General features: G+C 41.0%; 2 protein-coding genes across 8 annotated transcripts in view; one reads left to right on the top strand and one right to left on the bottom strand.

The window, feature by feature from the left end:
• Positions 1 to 3,181: 3,181 nt before the first annotated feature.
• Positions 3,182 to 18,313, bottom strand: LOC103812756 (microtubule nucleation factor SSNA1-like). 4 transcript variants are annotated; one of them, XM_050971704.1, is made up of 3 exons: positions 17,645 to 18,313; positions 16,230 to 16,658; positions 3,182 to 4,061 (listed from the first exon to the last, which is right to left on the bottom strand). In XM_050971704.1, exon 2 carries the CDS (start codon positions 16,615 to 16,617, stop codon positions 16,273 to 16,275), a length of 345 nt encoding a protein of 114 aa, XP_050827661.1. In that variant the 5' UTR covers positions 16,618 to 16,658; positions 17,645 to 18,313; the 3' UTR covers positions 3,182 to 4,061; positions 16,230 to 16,272. The 4 variants fall into 4 exon arrangements, with proteins under 4 accessions (XP_050827661.1, XP_050827662.1, XP_030088327.1 ...); XM_050971705.1 differs by having other exon boundaries at positions 3,182 to 4,058; XM_030232467.2 differs by lacking the exon at positions 3,182 to 4,061 and having other exon boundaries at positions 16,088 to 16,658; positions 17,645 to 18,312.
• Positions 18,314 to 18,320: 7 nt separating this feature from the next.
• Positions 18,321 to 25,014, top strand: part of WAC (WW domain containing adaptor with coiled-coil) — a 56,031-nt gene continuing 49,337 nt past the window's right edge. For 3 of the 4 annotated variants that reach the window (XM_050971703.1, XM_030232458.2, XM_030232455.2), the window contains exons 1-3: positions 18,325 to 18,462; positions 18,590 to 18,626; positions 20,009 to 20,204. In XM_050971703.1, coding sequence (XP_050827660.1) covers positions 18,422 to 18,462; positions 18,590 to 18,626; positions 20,009 to 20,204 — 274 coding nt within the window. In that variant the 5' untranslated portion in view covers positions 18,325 to 18,421. Of the gene's footprint in view, positions 18,463 to 18,589; positions 18,627 to 20,008; positions 20,205 to 25,014 lie in introns of all 4 variants that reach the window. The other variant, XM_030232465.2, reaches the window with a different exon arrangement.

Raw genomic sequence — 25,014 nt, 5'->3', positions numbered from 1 at the left:
ACTCTAGAGGGAAGCAAAGACAAACTGGCTTCCCAGTTAGCCCTCTCTCTCCCTTGGCTGCCCATGTTTAGGCGGGACGGACGCACGCCCTGCTGCACGCTCTGCCCTTCCATTGCCCGTTCTGTCTAAAGGTCGCAGGAATTCTGCCCTCCCGGGAGTGTCCTAACTTAAGTTTCTTACGGCATGATGGGGTGAAAAATTCCAAAAACGTAGACAGTCATAAACGCGAGCTCCAGCAAAGGCTGCTATGAAATGTTTCACGCTTATTTTCCCAAATCCAGGACCGCCCCCTCCTGGCTGTCCGGGCGACCTGCCCGGGCTGGGCCAAAGCGCACAGAGAGCGCCGGGGGATTTCTGCCTGCCCGGGATGTGCCGAACGCTGAGACCTCCCTGTCGAGCATAGAATCTCCATGACACCTTACAGACATACTGAGTTTTAGAATGAAATGCCCGAGGCGGTAAAAACACAGCGCGAGTGACAAAATGAATTGTTTAATCTGCCTGCTTGGTAGCAGATAAACGGCAAATCAGATTTTATCTCTTCTTAGTGAATTGGAAATTATGGGGATGAACAAACTTCTAAAAATAACAGAATAGCTAAAAGCTCTGCTTTCTCTAGAGCAAATGTAGCCCTTTGGGAAAGTGCAACAAATACCATCTGTGTTTCCAAAACTCGGAAGTTAATTTGTTGCAGACGTCTCCATATTTACCGAAAATGGACATATTTTGTGTGGCAGAACAACATTTTGCAGTGATGAAAAATAACTCCCATCCAATTAACTCCAAAGGGAGGGGTTTACCTGAAAAAGCTCAGTTTAAAAGACCACTTTGCTTAAATCAGCCATCAAACCTATCTGTTGGATTTTTTTAAGTTAGTTTAATACACATACTGACAGCTGTTCACAGAGGAAGCTGAGAGGGGAAACTGTGAAGGAGTTATGACAGTTATGACAGGTATCTCTTTCTGGTTATCAGACATGAAGTCTAACTTACAAATAGCTAACACCTTGGCGACGTTTCTTCAGAATGGACAACTCTACAGGCTTTCCTTGCAATCTGTTCTTTTCACTGTCACTTTTAAGCATTTCTGTAGCTTGTAGTTCATGTTCAGTGTAAGGGATAATTTAGAGGATATGCTTTTGCATCAAAATGTTTAACTAGAATTTAAAAAGAATCTAGAGTGTAATTCTGAGATGATGTAAACGAGTATTTGCTTTAAAAGAGCACATTTGATGGGAAGCCAGGGGAACCCAGTACAGTACTTCAGCTGACAACAGCTAAGCATGTTTGTTTTGAACTATGGCTGGAATTGGGCCATGAAATACAGAATACAGATGGAAATGTGTATCTGAATTTCTCCAATGCTTGGTGTGCAGTTTAGGTCTGTTGCAAAGACAAGTTTGGAACTAGATTTTAGTCTAACTTTTTTGAAGCATAGTGGGGCCCCAAATGTTACCCTGTGAAATTCAAAAAGGGAGGCAGCACACGGGAAGCTGAGGCACTGTGGTGCTGTGATTTTATATTTGACTGCAAAGATTTAATGTCTATTTTCTCTTGTACTGCTTGGACTCCGAATGACTGAGAGCTCGTCCAAGCATCAGCTCCTCCTGTGGCAGCAAAATCCCCTTGAAGAGTTGTTATTTCACTTTATTTCCCATACAATTCGGTTATGAGAATGCAGAAAATGTGGAGTCATTTGGGTAAGCAATGATGCAAACACAAAGAAACGAGCCCTGGAAGGCAGTGCCGTGGCAGAGGGGATGACAAAGCCAGGCACTGTCACTGCTGAGACGGGTTCAATGCAGAAAAATGTTTCTGGAATGCATATGTGAGTCCTTGTCCCTGGTTCTTTGTTTGGGAGCTTACATCAATACTGCTGCAACAAAGATTCCCAATAAGCTGAAACAAAATAAAACATGCATTCATGGGAACACTGCCATTCAAGAGCACAGATTTCCCAGTTAAAATGAAGGTCAGTCATAAATTACATCTCTGATTCCCTCAGGATTTCTCTCTCTTGCTCTGTTTTGGCAGTTTAAGACCCCTTTGATATTTGAGCAAGGCCTTTCCCTTTGCACATCTGATCTTGATTACGGTTTATGGCAATGGTAATTCGTTACCTCCCCAAGGCAGCAATTCTGAGAAGGAAAGCGAGTACAGTATGATTGTTTAGGAGAGAGGCACGCTGCACTGTGCTTTAACCATTTCTCCATTTTATAGCTGTCTCTTCCCCCCAGATTGCCCTTGCACACAGCAACACCATGAGCTCCTCCCATGGGAATGCCCCACATCCATCAGAGAAATCACTGTGTCTGGAGACACAGAAAAACTAGGTTGCATATTTACCCATCAAAACAGTGACCTCTGAGAATAAAGCTGTGGTTTGGATACATTTTTAGATGCTGTTTTGTGGTGAACACAGACTAATGAGGTATCAATAAGCACCCAAGTTTTTCTTCCAGCTGTAAAGGTCCCAGGGGTTGCCCTCCCCACCTCTTTTTTTACAAAATGAAGAGGAATGTTCTTACTCAGTTTTGGGAATGCAAGTCTGTAAAAGGGGGGTATATTTCCTCATAGATCATCAATCAGCAGCCAAAAATACATTGAGGCTTTGCATGAAGGAACGGGATGAATGAAACTAGGGCTTGCACTGCTTTTCTGTGTATGCAAAAGGCAGAGGAAAATATTCCAGCTGAAAGTGTATTGAGAGCATTTGGGACAATGTGAAGGTGGCAGAAAATGATGCCTATGTGCTTTTTTCTTGTGGGTGGTATGAGGCATTTTGAGGCGATTACAATTGCAGTAAGATTTTTCATATCAATTTATAACATACACTTCATTCTTTTATTGCTTTCACTTGTCTGGCTTGGTTCTACTGGCAGTTCCTTGGGTTGGTTCATTGAGGATTTTCAGTTTGCAATGTGACAGGCTATTGTACATGCCTTTAGCACCATTAAAAAGCTCTGGATAAAATATGTTCTTATAGACTTGGGGGATTACAAAGTTATTTAATTGCCCTTCAGTCACTATAAATACCACCCTGTTAGTGAAGACAACTGATGGGTACATTTCTTTCATAAAGGTGACCACAAATATTGCACTGGGAAGTGCAGGCAGCTGGCAAGTTTTGCAAGTTTGATCCTGGTGCCCGGCAGAAACACAACAGGCAGAATTGCTAATGATACTTTATTTTTTGCTTGCTTGTATAAATCATTTTTAAAAGCTTAAATGTGTTTTTAAATAGGCCCATGTACATTTCAAATGGGATTTCCAAAGTGCAGCGGGACTTCCCAGGGACACGCTGTATCTTGCCATGAAAACACCAAGGAAGTGTGATGAACAAAGGATATTCATAACATTTCCCCAGGAAGAAGAAAATTTCCTAACTCATCATACATAAGCCTTTCATAAAAGTAATGGAAAACTTCCACAGAGCAGAAGAGGAACAAAGCCATAACAGCTCTTGCCATTCCAGTGACACAGCAAACTTGCTTCAAGAGTCCTTTATAAGCCAAAACATACACTTAGTTAACACTAAGGAAGGATCCCTCTCCTTTATTACTTTAATTAGACTTCTAATATTAACGTGGAACATACAACTTGTGAAGAATATCACATGAAGGAAAAAAGCATTTATTGCATGTGTTTGTCACGTTCACTGATATGAGAGGTGGAAGAGAAGGGGGTTCTCCAGTCCGAGCTGGCAGGGAGGCCCAGCACTGCACTACCAGCAGCTAGGGGGTGCCCAGCCTCCCGTGGGGAACACTGTATTAGGAAAGCTCTGCTTCACCGTGCCACTCTCTCATAAATCAGCCTAATTACTCTAATGAGAGCTGCATCCCTCTGCTGCGAGCCCTGCTGGTTTACAGAGAGGGGGAAGTAAATAAAAATGAACAATGTTGGCTGCTGCTGCAGGAGGGACAAAGGGAGGGAGAACAATAGTCTTGAATCTCCTCCCTGCCACCACCCCCTTAGGAGGGAAGAAAGAAATGGCTTCGTGCATGCCCCTGGAGTTATTCCAGATCAGGACTGAAATCAGACGCTGGGCTTGGCAGCATCTGCTGAAGGAAAAAGCACATAAAACAGAGGGCATGTTATTTTCCAGGCTCTGAGAGAACGTTGCTAAGGAAAGAAAAAGAATGGGATACAAGGCCTTGCAATGTCTGTCTGAGCAATCAACACATTATAAATACTGACCTGAGCTCTAATAGCAGCATCAAGTCTTCACACCTTTGGGTTTTTTTAAAGTAAAGGTGGATTTTACTTTTTGTCTCTTAAAAAGATATATTTTGGTTCCTCTTCTTGCTTTGTATATAAGCATTTCTTTTGCAATTGCAGAAATCAGAAACTTCTTTTTGTGTAATGAAATCTTAGCTTATTTACTACATGAATCTGGGAGCTGAGGCTTTAAGCAAACCACAAAGATTTTTTATAAAAATAGGAGAGCCAAAATTATGTGCAGCCCTACTCATTGTTGTCTCTATTTTTGTCATGCTTCCTCTATTGTCCCCTCTTTATGATGACTGAAACAAATCATTCAAGTCTAGATTGCATATTATGACACCCACAAAGCCTCCTTGCTATTGTTTGGGCCAAATTTAAAACATTTGTCAAAAATAATTGTGGAATGGCATCAAAATTCATGTTCATTTTGCCAAGGATTTAATTATTTCTATTGTGATAAATTTTTCTTCGTGTTAGATACTAATTTATGTTTTAACAAAAAAGATTGAAAAATTATACAATTCTGGCAGTTGTTCTGATGTTCTCCTCTCAGAAAAATTCCTCTAGATGTTGTCAGCTGCTTATTCTCTCTTGATCAGAGTTAGTACGTCTTTGTCCTACCCTTTATAAAGCATACTTACTTCAATCTTTAGCTTCAGTCTGACAAACTGTTCCATTTTTAAATCACATCTTCAATCCTCAGCTAGATGTTGTGATCATATTTTTGGCCTTTCAAACTCCAAAGCAGGCTCTATAAGTACTACAAACCCCTTCTGTTCAGTCATCTTCCCATCTACCTTTTCTGCATTCACTTGCAGGGAATAAATACATTGTGATGTTAGGAAATCCCCTGGAGCCTCTTTCAGCCCTGAAATGGTTTGTTCCTCTAAGATTCCTGATTCTAGGAAGCATCATGTCAGTTTAATACTTCTTCTGGCAGAAGACAGGCTGCTGCTGTATTGGTGCTGCATGCTCTCTATGCCAGGAGTCAGGAGCCCTCCCCTCCCCTGCCATTCCATAGGGCTTCCAGCTTCTGCTGGCCTGGAAGCTCCAGAATTCCATACACATTGAGGCTGGATTAAAAGGGGCTTCCCTGACAGTTCTGAGTAACCCATAATGACTGTGGAAAGCTAGGTGTAGTTGATAAAGGTACTAAGAGAGGAATTTAAATACACATGCACAGAAAGGCAGTTATGTCCTATAGCCACAGATTATGGGGGCCTTTCCTAGAGCCATCATTGCATCTGACTTGACTGAAACAGAACACGGTGTGAAATTTTCAATAAGACTTTGACCATTACCAGCTTCAGGCACTGAAAAAGACACACACCAGGCCAAGCATGAAGTGTCAGACCGTTGTTAAATAATGAAAAAGATTTAGAATTGTTTATATTTGCATTTCTGAGCCTTTCTACTTGCTTTTGCACTTTCAGCCTTTTCTTTACAAGAAACAGAAGTGTAACTTCAGAGGGTAGGGGGAAGAAAGACAAAGAAAATGCCCTGCTTTCAGGAGCCAGGCCTCTGAGAAATGCATGCAGAATCCTGAATCTTAAAAACCAGAACAGCAGCAAGCAGAGCACAAGACCCATCAACTTTCAGTGAGCCTTGTGGCATAAAATCCTTAGGCAATTATTAAATTCTAATTAATATCTCAAAACTCATTCCAGAATTTTAAGATTATTTTTTGTTACCTTCTTAGCTCTTATACAGGCCAAAGCACAAGAATCAGAAGTTTACATTTTCAAATCCAGTAACACTGTACAACTACTGTAGTTAGTTTAAGGGGATTTGTGCTCCTGCTAAAGAGATTATTTTAACTACAAGTTACATCATAGCTTCTCAATATAACAATCCCAGTGTAGCAGAGGTAGCATCTAGTAGTTCAAGCAGCTATTATTTATTTAAAAGACACTTAGATGTGGCACTTAGGGAAATGGTTTAGTGGTGGGCTTAGAAGTTCTGGGTTAATGGTTGGACTTGACCATATGGGAGGTTCTTTCCAATTTAAATGGTTCTATGGCTTTTGATACCTCTTTAAAACATTTGGCTGTGCTCTCCCAACACACAACCAGATGCAGAAGTCATTTGAAACAAAGACAAGTTCCATGTAAGGCAATATGCAAATCCTAATTTAAATCTGCAAAGTCAAGTTACACTTCCCAATGTTTGGCTGCTTCTGACTTTGCCAACACCTGAAACTATAAATACTTATCAGCTAATCAAAGTTCATCTTAATGTCTGAGAACCAAGCCTCACTCCAGCTACAACAGTGTGGTAACACACGTAGTAATACATGGCATAGTAAACCATGGGAAAAAAACCTTGTACTTTTAAGTTATAGGTTCAGTTCCATACCTATCTAAGTAACAACATACTTACATAAGTAATATATAACATGTATGTATATATAATATATATTCAATACAAATAAAAAAAGTATACTGCTTTATTATGTTTATCTAAAATAAGAAAAGGAATTTTAGACTGAACAAGTCTGAAACCAAAAATCCATGTTTTGGACAAGCAGTACTTGCAGCCAAGAAACTGCACATTGGAGTGGTTACTCAACTATAAAAGGTCTGCAATGACAAGCAAACACAACATTTTGTTGTTCCTCTTTTCCTCACAATGGCTTTTTGCTTTTAGAATTTGCATTTTGAAATTTTTTTGACAAAAAAATAAATAAAGCTCACATGGAGCAGCTTTAGCAGCTAGCTGCCTCCTAGCTTTTCTTGAAGCAAATTATCCCATTTATTATTATTCAAAAGAAAATTTTTTTCTTACTCAGTCCAGTAATGATGTAGGAGGGAGCAAGTTAAAAGAAAGAAAATCCCTCTCACTTGCTACTCTTGGAGGCAACCCCTTTGATTCAGACCATGGCCAGCAGTTTGGCTCTTTTGTGCTTTTCCTTGTCTTTGATGGAGGCCAATACCAGATACTGCCCTGCCCCAGGTTCTTTCACTACATTATCAGAAGTTTGCCCTTTATTTGTCAGAAATGAAATGATGCACTCTAATAAAACAGCATCTGATCTGGAGGAACCATTTTGTCACCAAGACTTTGCTACCAGTAAATAAAAATGGAAACCTTTATGCAAACCAGCAGGACTTTAGCTAGCATAAAAATAACTGAGTTACTGTTCTCCTTCAAAAACTCTTGCTGTTCGGTCACCCCAGACAGCAGGAAAACCAATTGTTCCCTAAAACATTGTAAAGGTCTGGGCAGACACTGTTGGTACCCAGAGACTTCACAGCATGCAGACTTTTAATTGCCTCTCCTTCTTCTCTGCACACAAAGGCATCTGAAATGTTTATCTCTAGCACATCTTAGTGGAGAATAGATTAGGCTGTAAAACAGAGCAGGATTGCAAAGAAAATTGCTGAATACATACAATGCCTTAACATAACTTTTTCCAAGTAGCCTTATTGTTCCATACTCTATTCTGTCTTAGCAGATATTTATTAATTTGCAATACAGATCGCACTCAGAGCTTTGAAGATTACACAGCTGACCTATAACAGGTTCCTCAATGAGATCATTATCTGCAAGATCCAGCACTCTATTCCTTTTCCTTTTTCTAATTTCAAGTTATAATCTTTTCTCAAACACAGAGCAAACACTTCTGAAACAAACTCACATCACTCTGAGCACAGCCTTAATACAAATTAAATTACAGCGTCTCATACAGACCTTTATCTGCAGAAGATTATATTATTTATACTCAATGACAAACAAAATAAACTTCTATTCTTTAATCTCCATAGCATATCAGGAAAATTCCCATCCATCTATTGCTTTGACCTACATCCTTTTTTTAGGATGAAACTAAGATGAGGTGTCTGTTGTTTCTCTGCAATATAATATTATCACCCCATCCAATCATAACTTTTGGGGCACTGTCAAATTGAATGTAATCTGTTTATTATGCAAACAATTTTCCTGAGTGTGCCAGAACATGTCTGGACAATATCAAGATAGTGAAAGCATCTCTGACCCACCACATGTCAGAAGTGCAGAATGTTTGTGGTCAGCAGCTTGGGATAACTAAACACATGGGAAAAAAGGAGCTAGGAAATAGAGGCAACAAAAGCTGTTGCAGGAGGAAGATGAGGATGGTGCTACAAATGACAGCTTATGTGGAAGCAAGACTGCAAAGACTACAGGAAGAACAGGGTACACAACCTCATGCAAGTTGTTAATGTCCAACCTGTTTAAACTGTCTTTTCTAATGGCAGATAATACTGAAGTATTAGACAGCTTTTTACCAAGAACTCCTATACTTACAAAAATGCTGAGTATATTTATATATACATTTTAATGTATGTGTGAGTACACACACACACATACATATATATATGATATATAAATACTTAAATACTGCTGGCAGGTGCCACCTGTCCTAGGTTCTTAACCTGAATTCATACAGCCAGCTTATTTTCACTATAGAAGAGGCCCACCTATCCAGATGCCTAGAGTTCCTCCCTTGCCATACTACTTCAATCCATTAACCCAAAACAAGCTGTGGTGGAATATCGTTGCCTCACAGCCTGCTGCTGTTGTATGTGCTCTGTATGCTGTTATAGATGGACTAGAATTCAGACCTCCCACTACCTTTAAGCACCAAGGAGCCTCCATGCCTAAAAAACCTGGTGGTCCTACATGGACTAGTATAAGGTAGTAAGCAGCCTGATAAAACAATAGGGTCTATAAAGGCAATGTATCTGGAAAAGGTTAGGCTTTGAAAGGTAATTAATTAGCAACTATCTTTAAAAGTTCTTTCTGTTTCTTTGCCCCACCTCCTACAGGTCCCAAAGGAGGGGCTTGAAAAGAGCAGGTCTGGAAAGTGCAAGTGGCTGCTCAGGAGCTGGGATGCCTTGTCATGGAGGGTCTGTCTATCTATGGAGAAAGGAGTAACACATTTAAACATCATCATCAAGCTGCATGCAATGTGGAGGAAGCAAGAGCAAAAAAGTGTGCCTCTAATCAGTTATATCTATCCCAGCCTCCAACACACAGGTTGAGAATGCATAATCCTGTCCATTTATGTCAAAACACCAAACAGAACATGAATCCCTGGGAACCAGTCCAAGTCAGAGCATTCAATTAAGGCTGAAAAAGCAAAGCCTCTGTTCCCAGATCCATTTCTTATTTGGGGCAGATTACTACTGTCACTGTCAATCAAGGGAATAAAGATATTAACATTCTCTGTGAGGTACTATGTGAACAGTTCATTGGAAGCACTTGTTTATATATCCTATATAAATTTATATATTTATAAATGCATCATTTCTAAACACTTTTAGAAACAAAACCAGCATGGCATAAAACCAAATTTTGCTTCAGTTAAATGGCTGCTGTACAGGTAGTTTCCTTTTGACATTCTCAAAGAAAACATTCTTACATGCACACCATGAATGTGTATGGCAGAGTGCCACAGGAGGCCTCAATGGAACACTTCATTAAAAAACAAACAGAAAACCGAAAGCACATTCCACACTGAGCAAGCAACACTTCATGCAAATCATTTAAACTAAGAAGAGCCACAAAGTTTGCAACTTGACTGAAGGATTAAGACTGCATTTGACCAAGAATTCAGTCTACTACACAGTGAGTATAAACAACTTCCGGGCTTTTGGGCTTCAGTGGAACTTGGGCATCTGTATTTTTGGTCACAGGTATTTGAACTCGAACAACCTGAATCTAAAGCAAGAAGGCTTTAGGCTTCAGAGAAAAAACACTAAAATGTACAGGATTTTATATAAATATCCTTCTCATAGAGTCATGTCACTAAGTCATGTATCAATAAGATGCAGAATTCCCTGAGTTTCAAGAACAGGTCACATTATTCTAACAAGTCCAGTGACTCCAGAGTGCAGATTTCCTAAGTGTGTCCACAGGGCCAACTGCTTCTTGGTAGGGCAAAACAAGCCTCTCTGAGCCCAATTCTGCAGCATCTACACTGCTTCCAGCTGTACCTGAGCTCCTGCCTTTAAAGATAACCTGGCTGCAAGTGGGTATCACATTCCCTGTGACTGACAGCATGGACTGGGTTTTCTTTTTTTCAGCTTGCTTCAGTGGACCTTACAACAAGGCTAACAAGGATGCTCCTCTCTTTCCAGATGGTGGTCTCTACTAAAAAGGCAGCTCGTCTTCTGCCCCATGTTCCCTGGAATGGAGCATTCATTCCACTCATGCTAGCAACAACACTTGAGGAAGACTCAATATTTAACAAAAAGTACCTTGGATTCATGAGTTACAGCAATTAATCTCACTTACTACAAGGCAGTGAGCAGCACAAACGTCTAGCAGGATTTCTGTTACTGAACAACTGCAAAACCATTTAAGAATTACTGCCAGTTTTTTGGTTTAAACACCTGACAGTGTATGATTCATCCCTGAATACTAACTACATTAAAAAACCATTCAAGTAACAAACTCTCTCATGCTGAAATTCAACTTAAAGTGCTCTTACTGAATAAGAAAAAAGGGAGGTTTTAAGAAAGTGTAAGCTTGCAGAATACGAAGAGGATTTTGTGTCAGGAACTGACAGACATGCCTGATTAGAACCAGTATCCAAGTTGCATAAACTTTTTAATAGTCATATAACAACAACAAATAGTACTTTGATCTAATTCTGAATACAGAGAGATTTGAAAGCCTTTAGGAAAGAAATATGAGACTTTTTACTATGTTCAACTAAAACTATATGGTTTTTAAAAAAACATAAATTACAAATCTGCCATGGACTATGATAACTATGTAAATAACTTTCTATAAGTGTTCCCATGTATCCCATATCAATGGATAACCTCAAGCCAATTATGGGAGCTCTGACTGAAGCAAGAGAACCCACGCATATGAAGCTCAAAAAATAACACCTGTGAAGATTTAACTTTAAAATGCTCTGTGACCACTCTATCAGGTTTCATAATTTTAATCATTTTTCAAAGTAGGTGTTAAAAATTTTTCAGCCTCTTTGTTTTAGTCTCTAACACTCCTGTGGTCTTGATTTAGACTGGCCAGGAAGCTACATGCCTACTTCACACAAGATAGCAAAGAACTCTTGACACTGTTCTAAATCCTTCAGGACCAAGTACACACACTCTGTACAGGAGTTCTGCTAAGGCCAAGAGGAGAAGCCACCCCATGAAATTTCACAGGCCCTGAAGTGAGTTGTGAGATAAACAAGCTCCCATCACAATCAGTGGAATCACAATCAACCCCACCTCCAAAGCATGACTGCCAGGACTTTACACAAATGCTTTTTCCTGAACATGATCTTTGTCAACGTGTTTTTTTTCCTCTCATATGGATGAATTCTTTTCTAAAAGTAACATTTTCCCCATTTGTGACATTCAAATTACGCATACTTACAAGTATTACCAGCTTTGCTCTGGGTCACAAACAATGGGTGTGCTATGATCAAAATGCATGTATTTTATACTGTTATTTTCCATTGTGCTGCTAAATAAGATACCCAAGTTTGTACTAAAATTTCCAAATTTTCTGTAGTCGTTCCTGTAGCATATCCATAGTCTTGCACCAATAGGCAAAAAACCCTGCAGTGTTCCACCCCACAAGCTCTTGTACTACTTTTCAAAACCTCTACAGAATCAAAGTGTTCTTCTAGCCCCAATTCTACTAACACCTTATTTTTGTCAATGCACACTACAACACTGCAGTACTTTTCACACAAACCCCACAGGCTAGAGCTATGAATGACCACATAGCTCCCTGCTCTGCAAGCTTGAACCTCTCCATGTTTCATCAACGCCTAACATGCAAGTAGCTGGGTTTTACAGCTAGACAGTGAACCAAACTTCAACTGAAACAAAATGAGGTAGACAACCATCAAGGACTACTCTGGGGCATCTAATAAAATCCCTGACATATCTGTAAGTAGTTAAGGGGCAAAGAAGGAAAAACTCATCCCAAGTTCAAAAAAGACATAGAACAGACACCCAAGAAATGGCCATGGTGCCTGACTCCACCCCAGTAAAACAACAGACACTGACAAAGCAATTGGTGCACAAATTTATCAAAGGCTAGTCTGTCCTTCACCCAAAAAAGATAATATTTACATCCATATTTAAAATCACACACATACATTCAAGCTAGAAGAGCACTCTGATTTTAGGAAAATCAGCCTATTCATCCGTTAAGAAAACCACCAACACACACACAAATAAATCAACACTAAAGTATTTATTAATAACTCCTTGCTCATTCCTGAAAAAGAAGAAATTAAAAAAGAAAATAACTTGAAAAAAATAAATGTTTTGTCTACTTGCATAAAACCCCAATAATCTAGGACCTGCTCAAAGTTAAGGCAACTGCCACAGGCTACACCTCATCACTCAAATCTTTCCTAACCAGCAAAATCATCTAAGGAGTAATAGATATTGGTCTTCTGCACAAGTCTCATCTGTATGATGAATTAACTGTAGACATTTAATGCTTTGGCTAACCATCTTCTGAATATTCTTGTTACAGAATTACCAGTTCAGCTTAATCCACTTACTGATTTGGAGTGGAACACACTTGTACCCAAGACCTAGATGGAAATGATTCTCAATTCTGGAACAGAAATCCAGGATCCAGTCACCTGAGTTTAGAATACAGCTTGCTTCATTGTTTAAATGTACAATTCTTTGGGTATTTGAAGATGCCTAGTCTTCCTGTACTGAAGAATTCCTAGTGCAAGGAAACCAATCTCTTGCATTCACCAAAAGCAAAAAACCTGCCAATCCTCAGCCTAAACTCTCCAAGGTCAATCTGACATACAGACAACATCAAGTACACACAGAACTGGAGGCTCTTTATAAAACTCGAGCAATTCCCTGAGGATTGTTCTTAGGAGAGCAACCAGGACAGGAAACAACATCCTGTGTGAGCCTGGCAGCACACTTACCCAGCAAACAGGAGGCTCAGATTCCACTGCCTCCTGCTGGAACAGAAATAAATAAAAGAAAGGTGAAAACAAAACACAGATTGCCTCTTTTGCTGACCATCGATGAGCTTAAAGGAAGGGGGAGAATGGCCAGAGTTCAGATGAAGCTCAGATGATTTCTAGAATTTGATTTATTGGGTAGCAAGAACTGTAGGCAGTAGCTCAGAGCAGACAGAAATTAGGAGGAACTCCACCTCTCCATCTTACCCCCGCATGCTCCAGTTTTCCCAAACCAGGACTTCACATCCATACCTTCTCTTTGTTCCCTACCCTTAAAATCAGGGTGAACCCCCAGTCCACTCACCTCCATTTCTGTAAGGTTATTAACAGAAGCTGCATGTGGGAGGCAACTGAACTGCAGGGTAAGGACCTTTGAGAAGAGACTGTAACGGGGTGTGAACGGCTGCTGGCATAATCACTTCCACACAGAAAATTACTTCTACTTCAACATACCACCCACAAGCAGTTTCTTTGGTAACTGCCAAAATATCTTCAGTTTACTCGAAAGGAGTTAACAGTCAAATGCTTTGAAAAAACTGTTGATCATTAGTGTGTTAGGTGCTGGGCACATTTTCAAGAAGCATTGCTATCAAAGTAGGGAATCATCAGATCTCTTCCAGTTATGTTCTGTTATATGGAAGCCAGGTAAAGTTGCCTTTACATAAGTTCAGGACTTTTGACAACTGATCCAGATGCATTTCACTGAACCTCTGAATCAGGCACAGGTAGGAGTTTCAAAAAATGTCTCCTCACATACTAAAAAAGATACAGAACACCCAACACAGCAGTTTAGATTAGGAACCCAATTTTTCTCAGTAAGGCTCCTAGACTGTTAGCACTACAGTAAAGCACCAGGTCAAACTCAGAGAGCCATAAAAATTCAATATAAAAATTAGGTCAGGAATAAGCATGATACTTTAAACTTATGACCTGCCTTATTCCAGGTAAACTTTCTGTTTCAGGCTATACCCGCAGAGCTGCTGCCATTTGCAAATTATCACTTCTCTTCCAGCAATACTTTGGAACAACTTAGTCTGCATGTCTTCTGAACAAAGTGAAGTCGTTTAATAAAAGCTATTCAGGCCAAGATTTATAGTGTCTGAAAAAGCAGTGAAAAAGATTACCAGTTCAATAAAAGGGTTCATTTGGATAAATACAGATAATAATCCTAAACACTATTTCTGAGTAGCAACTCTAAAGGTACATGATGACTACCACACTAGAGAGTTATTCTAAAAATAGGCAGGCCCTAGAGATCTATTATTTCTCTCCACTTTTAAATGTGAATTTAAATGGAAACTTTAGATTGGGATCACTGAATGGAATCTTAGCAACATTTCAACTTTTTATTTGAATGTTGGGAGGCCCCTGTATGTGCACAAGTACTAGTCAACAATTACATTTTTCCCTTAGTTTTTTTAGCAAAAAATAAAATCAAGCATCTCCAGTTACTTAGTTTTGACATTGTAATAGCTACAACTAGACGTAATAATGGCTGTGAAGTAGATTTCTTTAAAGTCTTACAAGGCTTCTCTTAAAGCTTCTTTTGTTTTATCAGCTTCATTAGAACAAGAAGCATTATTTATGATTACTCTAAGGCAAACAAACCTGAGTGCTGCAGTACAACAGCAAAGCCCCTGAGATAATGTACTTTTATCACCTCTGCATTGCCCACTGGGAATCCCCCAGAGGGAAGCCTCTGGAGTGCCATACAAGTAAACTGTGATTAGCTCAGTCACACTCATCCCTGATGTAGCTTGGCAACTAGAACATAAATTTGCTCCCTATTATTGATGAAGAGCTATTACCAAAATTATTCACATCTCCATTCCCTCTGTATGTGCACCTGACAGACACACCACTATCAAGTCAGGAGATTTCAACTGCACTTCTTCCAATTTAATTAATTGGTATTGAATGAAGATTTCACAAGACACAGTTTAAAAAGTTACTGTTGTAACACACAAATGAGGGGGACAAAATGCACGTGTATGTGCACATACTGCTGAGAGAGATTTCTGCAGAACAGAGAGGTTCAGCAGAAACAAAAACCAGCATTAAATTGAAATTTATGCCATGCTGTTATGTCATCCCTGATCTCTAAACTAAGTTCTATTTTCATGTCCTCTGTAAGAATGGCTGACAGCTGTAAACCACTTCTCATTTTCTTCTTTAACCTTCCATTTGTATTTCTTTCACATCATTTCAGGATGTTCCTTATTCTCCACAATCTTACTACAGTTATTTCATGGATCAGTATGGAGCTAAAAGGCACTAAAAAGGATTCCAGACATTGTATTACTGGCTTTTAGCCAGGATTATCTTCTTTAATCTTCTATTTACCTCTGTATTTTTAACTGGACCCCAGTGGTTTTTCAGGACTTCTAGTTTCTATTGACACATTTTTTTACCTCCAAGGGAATTACTGGTCCAAGCCTTCATGGTGTCGCTGTCTGCACTTGCACCGAACCTGACTTTCACTGCAGCACACCTCCTTTCTAAACAAGGTCTTGAAGAATAGCCTCAGAAGATGTATGAACCACATACAGTGCAAAATTTTAGGCCTCCATGCCCTGCATTGTTCCTGATTTCTTACTTCTATTATTTAAGTGGGCAATTACTGTAACCGGGGCTGTCTTTGTGCATGCATCAGAACTCCAAGCTCCTAGAGGAAGCTAAATAGCTCATTTCTATTTGGTCCCAATAGTAAAGCCTAAGCATTTGTTAAGTGAAGTAGCATCTGATTGACTTGCATCCACTAGTTTTTAAAGAATCATTTACTGGGAGCTACCTGAAGCCATCATAAAACATGCCTTTTTTCTAAGCCTTGAAGCACAATGATGTCAAAACTGACAGTCTCCCATCTACCTCAATTACCTCTCTGCTATTTTTTGTAGTGTTCAATTAAGTAGATTTTTTAAAAGCAAAACGGCAACTTTATTTAATCTATTTTCTAGTGCATTTGAAAATAATAAAACATACAGAAAGACTGGAAGAAAATCCCTCTCTGCTTATACTGAGGCTGTAAGGCTCTGTGGCTGACCACATTTCTCACCTAGTGGAATTTTAGCACTGCAGAGTCCAAACATTTGACTGTTTCACGTTACATTGGTTTTCAGATCTGGTGAATGCTTTAAACTTCCCACTTCCTTCTTCAGGACATTAAGTAAAGTTCTAGAGCTATCCAAAATCTTCATGTAAGCAGCTTCTGTTTCAGCAAGTATTTTATCAAGTTCATTCCGTGAAGCCACTTTTTGGGCCAGGTTTTCACATACACACTCCAGCTGTTCACTGAGGACTTGGATTTCATGCTGGAGTTTATTCTTTTCCTCTTCTGCTTGCTGGATTTGTTTGTTCAGTTCTTCTTTTTGCATACATAAATCTTCAATGCATTTCACTAGTTCATTATTGTAACCCTGAAGAACAGCTCCCTGCTGAGTCATACTCCACTCACTCCCTGAAGTCCCCTTTCAGCAACGGCCTTCTGCACTCAAATGAAAGGAAAACAAACAAACAAAGAAACAGAAAAAAAAAATTTGTAAGATGTTGCCTTGAATAATGCTTCACTAGCATATATGGAGCCACCGGACAAGGTTCTCTATTTAAGGTTAACATGCCCATTCTCAGATGTACCACATCTCTTCCTTTTCCAGGAGGGGGACAGAAGAAAATTTGGCAAATGCTCTCAAACCTTTACTGAAAGCTGCTGGTCCCTATGACACTGTCGTGGCAACAGTATCAAAGTATTTATGTTATTTTTTATAATACCTTTATACAATCCTGAATATAGGATGCTTTGTACCCCAAACTTCGAGGGCCTGGTCAGCAAAAAGCAAAAATCACTTATTCACAGAATGGTTAGGGTTGGAAGGGCCTTCTGGAGACCATCCAGTCCCACTCCCTGGCAAGACAGCATCCAAGTGGGTCCTGAATGTCTCCACAGAGGGAGACTCCACGCCTTTCCCGGGCAGCCTAATCCAGTGCTCTTCCACCCTCCACACGAGGAAGTCCTTCCTCATTGTGAGGTGAAAACTTCTTGTGTTTTAGTTTGTGGCCATCGCTCCTCGTCCCGTCAGTGCCTGCTTAAGGGCTCCGCAGGCATTGACACCACCAGAGAATCTTCCCGACACAGCGAGCGCCCGGAGCTTCCCAACACGGGGGTGACGCGGATCGCGTGTGCCGGGACCACGGCGTGTGCCGGGACCACGGCGTGTGCCGGGACTCACAGGCCCCGAGGACACAGCGAGGCCGAGGCCCGACCCGCGCGGCCGCCGTCCCAGGGACATTTTAACACCCACCTCGCCGCAGAGCGCGGCCCCGGGGAACACGCGCCGCGCACAAAATGGCTCCTATCTGCACATCGAGTGCCCAAGCGGAAGGGGAGGAGGGGGTAGGTAAGAGGAGACCGTCCTATTCCTAGCTAATCCCCCCCCCCACCCCCCCCGCAATAATTCCCCCTGTTGCCCCCACCTGCCTGGCAGGATCGCGATTCCTCCCCACCGAGGGAGCGGCACCGCTAGCGAGGCCGCGCTGCCCTCCGCTAACCGGCCCCGTGCACCCGCCAACGACCGCGCTGGCCCGTGAGGGGTCACGGAAATACCCGAGCGCTTCCGAACGCGGCACCGCCCTGACGGCCGCGCGGAAACGTCTCTCCGGAAAAACGCGATGTTTTCCGAAGACAGGTAGCGCTCGCAAGAGTGGGCCGAGGCGGGAGGGGCAGGAGGGCCGAGCGTTACGGAAGGAGCCGATGTTTGCCGAAGGGAGGGACTGAAGGGCGTCGTGCTTGGCGGAGGTAGCCGATGTTTGCCGAAGGGAGGGACTGAGGGGCGTCAGGCACGGCGGACGCAGCCGATGTTTACCGAAGGCAGAGTCGCCCGAGAGCAAAGGGGACAGAGGGGACGGAGCGCGTCGGAAAGAGCCGGAAAGAGCCGACGTTGACCGAGCGCGGCGTCGCCCGAGTTCCCCGGATGTAGTTGGAGCGGCGGCGGCGGGCGCGGCGGGGGGAGGCGGTGGCCGAGTCGGTGCTCCCGGTGTGTCTCAGCGCGCGCGGGGCCGAGCTGCCAGCGTCTCCCCTCTCGAGGCGATGGGCCCGTGAGCGCCGCTCCAGCCGAGCTGCCCGAGCCGCCCCCTTCCCCCGCCCCTGCCCCCGGAGCGCTGCCGCCCCCGCCTCCCCCCTCGGCGCCTGTGGCCCGGCCGCGGCCGTGCCCTCCTGGTCCCCTCACCCTCACACACACAGGCCGGGCATTGATGGTAATGTATGCGAGGAAACAGCAGAGACTCAGTGATGGGTAAATTCACCCCCCCCGCCCCCCGGGGCCGCCCCCCCCCACCCCCTCCGCCATGTTCGGCCCGGCCGTGGGGCCGGTAACGGGCGCTCGCTAACGCCTCTCTGTCTTTCTCTCGCTTTCTCCTCAGCTGTCACGACCGCAGGGGGGACTCGCAGCCCTACCAGGTACCGCCGGGCTGGGAGGAGGAGCAGGGGAGGCGGGGGGGGTACTACTTCAGCAGAGGCTCCGGCGGCCGCTGCAGGCCGCGGTGCCGCGGCTCCCCCGGTCCGGCCCCTGGCGGCGCTCTGGGCCCGGGGCCGCCGGGTGGAGAGGTGGCGGCGGCGGCCCTGGCTCAGGGAACGGGTCCGCGGTGCTCGGCCGAGGCCTACGGAGCCGGGGCGAGCAGGAGAGGCCTAGTGCGACCCGTGCGGGCCTCGGGCCTGGGAGTCGGGGAGGGTGCGAGGGGCGGGAGAGGGAGCCGGGGTCTCCTACGGTGGAGTGGAGATCCAGGAGAGGTGAATGTTTTTCTTCTAAAAACAAAAGGAGTCTTACTCTTCCCCCCCCCGCCCCCTCCCCCAACCCCTCCCCAAAGCCCTTTCTTCTCCCCAAAACTGCTGCTGGGGGCTGTAATCTGAGCAGGGCTCGGGTTTAGACCCTGAGCAACTTGGGGTTGCAAGTGAGGCTTAATTTCTGCAGTTGCCAGCTGCTGGACATGTTCAGAAACCATCAAGTCCTTGACTTACTGACAATAGCCTCAATTCTTGTACGGTGGACGTTCACTTCTTTGCTGCATGTATTGAAGAAACCCAGTTGTTGAGGTTTGAGTCTTTGGAAAGCCGTATGTTGTGATATTGCTCTCTGTAGGCCCTGAATTGAACTGTTTTGCCTCATTTCTGTGTATTTCAATCACTGGAGTGCAGTACGGCAGTCCAAGCCAGCTGTCAGTGACAGTTTGCGTAAATGTAAACACTTGCTACTCAGAAGTTCACAGAACCAACAGGTTAGAATGAGGCAGAGCATGTAATTTTTGGTAGAGACTTTAGAATGAGTTATTACATTACATGTTTTGGCCCCCTAGAATTATTTTTTTAATTACACGTGTTACAGGGATGTTAGTACTGAAGAAAACATCACAGAAATTCAAGGTAATGGTGAAACCAAGTGGTCTTGACTAGAGTATAGAGAACATATTCAAAGTTTACACTGATTCAGTGTAACTGTAAGTTTGTTTTCCTAATAACAAGTGGAGACTAGTTCTTCCAAAAGTGTGGAGAAACTGTGGCCCATTTACTACTGAAAGTGTGTAGTGCATCAGTGAAAAGATAGAGAAACTAGGTTCTTCTTAACAGCAAATGTTGCATTGGATGTAATAGTGGGAGAAATTGGTTTAAGTTCTAATTACAGAACTTGTTGATTTAATGTAGGTAATTAAAACTAGGAAGACTAATGCTGATTTTTAATAGGAAGTGAAAATTAATTAACATTTAAAAGTACTTTTGGAAGAGAAGAAAGCATCCCATAATTTTGTATCTAATGTCGATGCCTGTTTTCTTATGATTTGTTTCAGGCTCTTAAGTACTCATCCAAGAGTCATCCCAGTGGTGGTGATCACCGTCATGACAAGATGCGAGACACCACAGATCCCTCACCACCAAACAAAATGCTGCGGCGCTCTGACAGCCCTGAAAACAAATACGGTGACAACACAGGGCACAGTAAAGCAAAAAGTGTGCATACTCACAGAGTTAGAGAGAGGGATGGTGGTAAGTTATCTTTAACAAACTTTTACTTAAGCAGTCGCTAATTTCTCATTAAAATTAGCCAGTATCACTCACGTGATGTCTTACACTAAATGTGCCTTGTACTCAGCTAGGGTGACTGGAGTGAACCCAAAATGGGAGTTTAATTGGAAGCAATCATTGAGGCATTGTAACACCTATTAACTTTCTGGTTTTTACAGGTATGGTAGTTTTCCTTACAGTCCCAAAGATTAAATAAACCTTTTTTTTTATTATTTTAACTGGTATGTCTCGTTTATTTAGACATACTGCAATATTTGATAACATGAAATAGTTTTCTGAATTTTTTATTAGCAATAAATATTTGCTGTTTTGCATCCTTTTTAATAACTTTGTGTATTTTGGTGCTGTACTGTGTAGATACATGCTCCATAGACTAAACCCCATCAGAAATGAAAAAAGCTTCTTTGTATGTAGCTGCTATGTAGAACTCTTAACAGATGATCAAAGGTAGCACATACTAGAGCCTTTCTTGACAGGAGCTTGAAGAACTGTGTTCACAGTAAAGTCAGCCTGCTGTGTTTTTACAGGTTTATAAACAGTAGTAATATCCCCAGTATTTTTTAACTGATCTTATTTTGTATTCCTGCTTCCTAGGAAAAAAGTAGGATTTTTCCAGGTAATAAACAGTGTTAGGTAACAAACAGCCAGAATTTAGAAAATTTCAGTTGCTGTCTGAATTGGAAAAATTCTTTTTTTTGTTGATTGGCCTTTGTGTTAAGGTACAAGGTGAAGTATTCAAGTAGAGAATTTGGAGCTTTAAATCAGTGCTTCTTTGTTCTGTATAAAGCTAACAAATTCTGATGTACATACATATTTATTGCTGCACTAGTTTTACTTGATGTAATAGTTATAGTAAAATAAAGGAAGTATCTTTCAAATACTTTTTTAGGACATTGTAGTTTAACCCTGCAAATGTGTTCATGGGTACCCAGTTAGTCTTATAAATCCTGTTTGTTTTTCCTTCTTTGACTTAATGGTGAGGCTCTGTAGACCACTGTTAATATCATAGAAGTGTGTAGATGCATTATAAGACCATGCCTTTTTTTAAATACACTGATTTTCATTGTATCTGATAATAATTGAAAGTGTAGTAATCTCAGAATTAAATGCATGTGGAATGCCCATATGCTGCTACTTTATTCTGTACTACTTTTTGGGATACAGAGATGTCCTCTTTTATTTCCTGTTCACCTGTCCAAAAATTAGTCCCACATTCTCTTGAATTCTGCTTAGTTTTGCTACAGTTGGTAATTTTTTCTGCTTGAACAGAGCTGCATTTAGTGGAATCATGCATATATGAAAACATCTGGAGGATGAGGCTCTATATGGGGAGTGCTTCTGCTTATTTGTGTGTTGAAAGTGTTGTAAGATAGGAGAGATATTCTTAAGTCCTTACAAGGTCCAGCTGGATTTAATAGCTTAGGAATGGTCTGAAGCATGTATGCATGCAGTCAGGATGAAGGAAAATGAATTATTTCTAGTTTTGTGAATGAAAGGAACACCATCCCACTGTACCTTCTCCTAGTTGTTAAGACAGTGGAAAGTTTCATTTGTTCTGATCTGAAAGCAGGTGTTTTCACATCATGTGTTAACAGACTGGAAGAAGGAAGTAGTCTTCAACAGTCTTAGGGAAATTACTAATTTTTAAAGTTTAACATGGGTACTGTTTAATGTAAATAAGTGATTTGTTTGTGTGTGTTTGTCATTAGGTTAGTTTGGCTGCAGTTTCACCTCTGTAAAATGTAGTCAAAACAACCAAAATTATGTTAAATCCTGTGTACTGTATGTAGTAAAGCAAAGCTGAGCAGATGTGGGCAGAAGAGTATTAATTTTTCTTTGCTATACTGAATATTTCTGTCAGTATGAATTGAAGGTAGGTGTTAAAATATAGGTGAAATGCTGTAATGAGTATTTGCATGTTGCTAATAGGCAAAAGACATAATAAAATAATTTACCATTTTTTCTGTTGAATTACTCGGAAGGGTTGCTTTGCTGTAGTATTCCCTTAGTTTTGCAATTAGAGACATACAGTGGAAAAAAGAAAAACATTACAAAAGTGCTAACATTTTTCATCTAAGCCTTTATAGGACCGAGAACTATTAATTTGCTATGATACTACTATAATTGCCTGTCTTGTTTTCTTTTTGCATTCTTCATAGAGGAGGAAAGAAGCTGAGTGGTTGTTATTTTTTTTGTAATTGCTGTGTATTATTTTAAAATTGGTGCTGCTCAGTTTGAAACTACTACAGATGTTACTGCCTTCCTGTGATCTAGCTGAACTTAACAAAGCAAATCTCATTGAAACATCTCTAGTATTTATTTTCCTAAACTGAATTAAAGTCCCAAATGAACAATATCTTCTCTCATACCTTAGAAAACAAAATAGGACCTAACTTTGAATTATTACCATTGAACATAAAGCCGATTTAACCTGATCTCTCCTTCTCAACTCAGTGTTTGGAAAGAGCTCCTGTACATCTCTCAGTAATTTTTGCTCTGAAGAGAAACAGGAAGATTCAGTGGTGTAGCACACTGATTTATTCATGACTGGTTCATGTTTTTGTGGTAAATGCAGAATGTCATTTAAATGTCATTTCAAGATTTTAAGTGTACGCATTTAAAATATAAGCAGGAATTGATTGAAAATTAATTAGTCAAAAATGGTAGAACTACCTCCTATTAATATTCTTAGTATGTGTATAAAGGTATTTCTTGTAGCAGCTTATTTTTGTAATATTCATGGCAGAATCTTTTGTTGAATTGTAATCCATGGGGAGAACATCAATTAAGGTTTTAAAACGTGTTATGGGTAAGCCCTCCATACTGATACAGTGCAAACAAAGCATTTTTCAAAGTTGCTTACTCCATGGTTTCTGTGGAGATTGTGTACAGAGACAGTCATTCTCTCAAGAGAGACTTCCAAGTTTACCTTGGACTAAACACTGTGGAGTAACTGCAAGTTTTTGTCACATTCCTGGTTTCTTAAGAGCACTTGTACATGCAGCATATGAAAAAACTGCCTTAACTTTGTTCTTGCTTTCAGGTCCTTGTGCATGGGCGCATTGTCTCTGTATGCAAGTGTTTAAAACATAATGAACAGCTTCCCCCCCTCAGTGCATCTCTTATTTATAGGTCAGCTGCTATAGGCAAGTGTGGGGTTTGAAGAGATTAGGGGGTCTTATGAGACCAGCTCAAGTGTGAAGTTTCTTAACAGTAACAAATAGGGACTTAAAGCCAGCATTGTTTATGGGGAATAGAACTATGAAGGGCCTTGTAGATGTGGAAAAATGTTTCCATTAAAGAAAAAGGGAAATACAAAGATTTGAGGACTCTCGTGCTTGAGGATGGAAGGCTGTTGTAGGTCTTTTAAAATGCATGAATGATGAGATACTGGTGTCCAGGAAAGAAAATAAAGAGGGGAATAATGAAAGGGAGATATATAGCCATAAATATATATAATTTAAAAGTAAAAATGCTAGATGCAACCCTTGTTATAAAAAGGGCAGAGGGTTTTCTACTTAACTGTATGGGGCAGAATGACCCACAGTAAGATACAAGTAGAACTTTATGCAAACAAGGTTTATCCACTTAAGCCACCTGTACTCAATTGTTTGAGTGAAGAAAATACTGCATGTTTCACTACATTTATATTTAAGAGACTTTGAAATTTTGCTTCATGCCATGGTCTTACTGAATTGCTGAAAATAACAACTGGAGAGTGTAAATGTAGATAGCATGAAATCTTCTGCTGAATTGTGTGCTGTTGTGCAGTGCAGGCTCTTTTAATGAAATTTGATTATAACTTGTAGTATTTCAATTCCAAAGTATAATTGAAGCATTGTGACTGTTTCTTTTGCACGTGAGGTTTTTTTTTTTAATTGGCAATTAAGATCATTTGTCAGTGAGTACTGTTACTGACTAATATAGTTCTAAGATTAAAAATCTTACTGCTATTAGAGGCTGAACGAAATATTTTAAATAATGAGTTCCTATTTTTTTCAAAGTAGTGGTGGGAGCTTCTGTCATTCTTTGTTTACTTGCTTTCTTTCCACTGGTTCCTGAAGGAGTTCAGAGTCCTCATAGCAAAGGGATAGAAAACAGCCCTGAACTGAGAACTGTTCCTATGCTGGCAGCCCTGGCAGCAAAGGGGAGCTGCTGATTAAATTAAATATGGTCATTGGCCAGTGAAACCAACAATGAATGGGGTGTAGGGCAGCTGCAAGAGAATGGAAGATGCTCTAGCAATGGGCTTTGTAGAGAGGAAATTGCAGGTAGGTGGAAAGAGGCAAGTCTGAGAGTAATGGAACATAGTGAAGGGGGAAGCTGGAGTAGATTCCATCTATGTAGTTACTGTTAACGGCTGTTAATGTTAAAGTAATTATTCATTACTATGAAAACCATTTCCTCACTGTAACTGTATTGTCAAAGCTGGGATGAGAAAAGTCTGATCACAAAGGAGAGTGAGCTCTCCATGAAACATGCTTTGAATAACCCCTAACAGCCAAGTGTAGATTTAGTGATTCACTTCACTGTTCCTTGAATGTTGGTTGTTTGGATGGCTTTAAAGGAGGTATGAGTTGGGTGGTTTGTTTTTTAAGAAAAATAAAGTTGCTTCCAGGATCATTCATCTTTTAAAAGTTTTTCTTTGGATTAAAAAAAAAAAATTGGAAGAGTAAGTTTCTGTTTTCTGATATTTATAAAAGCTTTCTTTTCAGTTTTATTAGTTCTACTGCCTTCAGACAGGATTTTAATTTTAAGGTTGCTTTCAAAT

This window comes from Serinus canaria, chromosome 2, assembly GCF_022539315.1.
Source record: "Serinus canaria isolate serCan28SL12 chromosome 2, serCan2020, whole genome shotgun sequence".
NCBI lineage: Eukaryota > Metazoa > Chordata > Aves > Passeriformes > Fringillidae > Serinus > Serinus canaria.
This window is presented reverse-complemented; position numbering and strand designations above follow the sequence as displayed.

Bases quoted from the DNA above. Each gene is read 5' to 3' on its own strand.
- LOC103812756 (XM_050971704.1), bottom strand. From the start codon at position 16,617: ATGACTCAGCAGGGAGCTGTTCTTCAGGGTTACAATAATGAACTAGTG.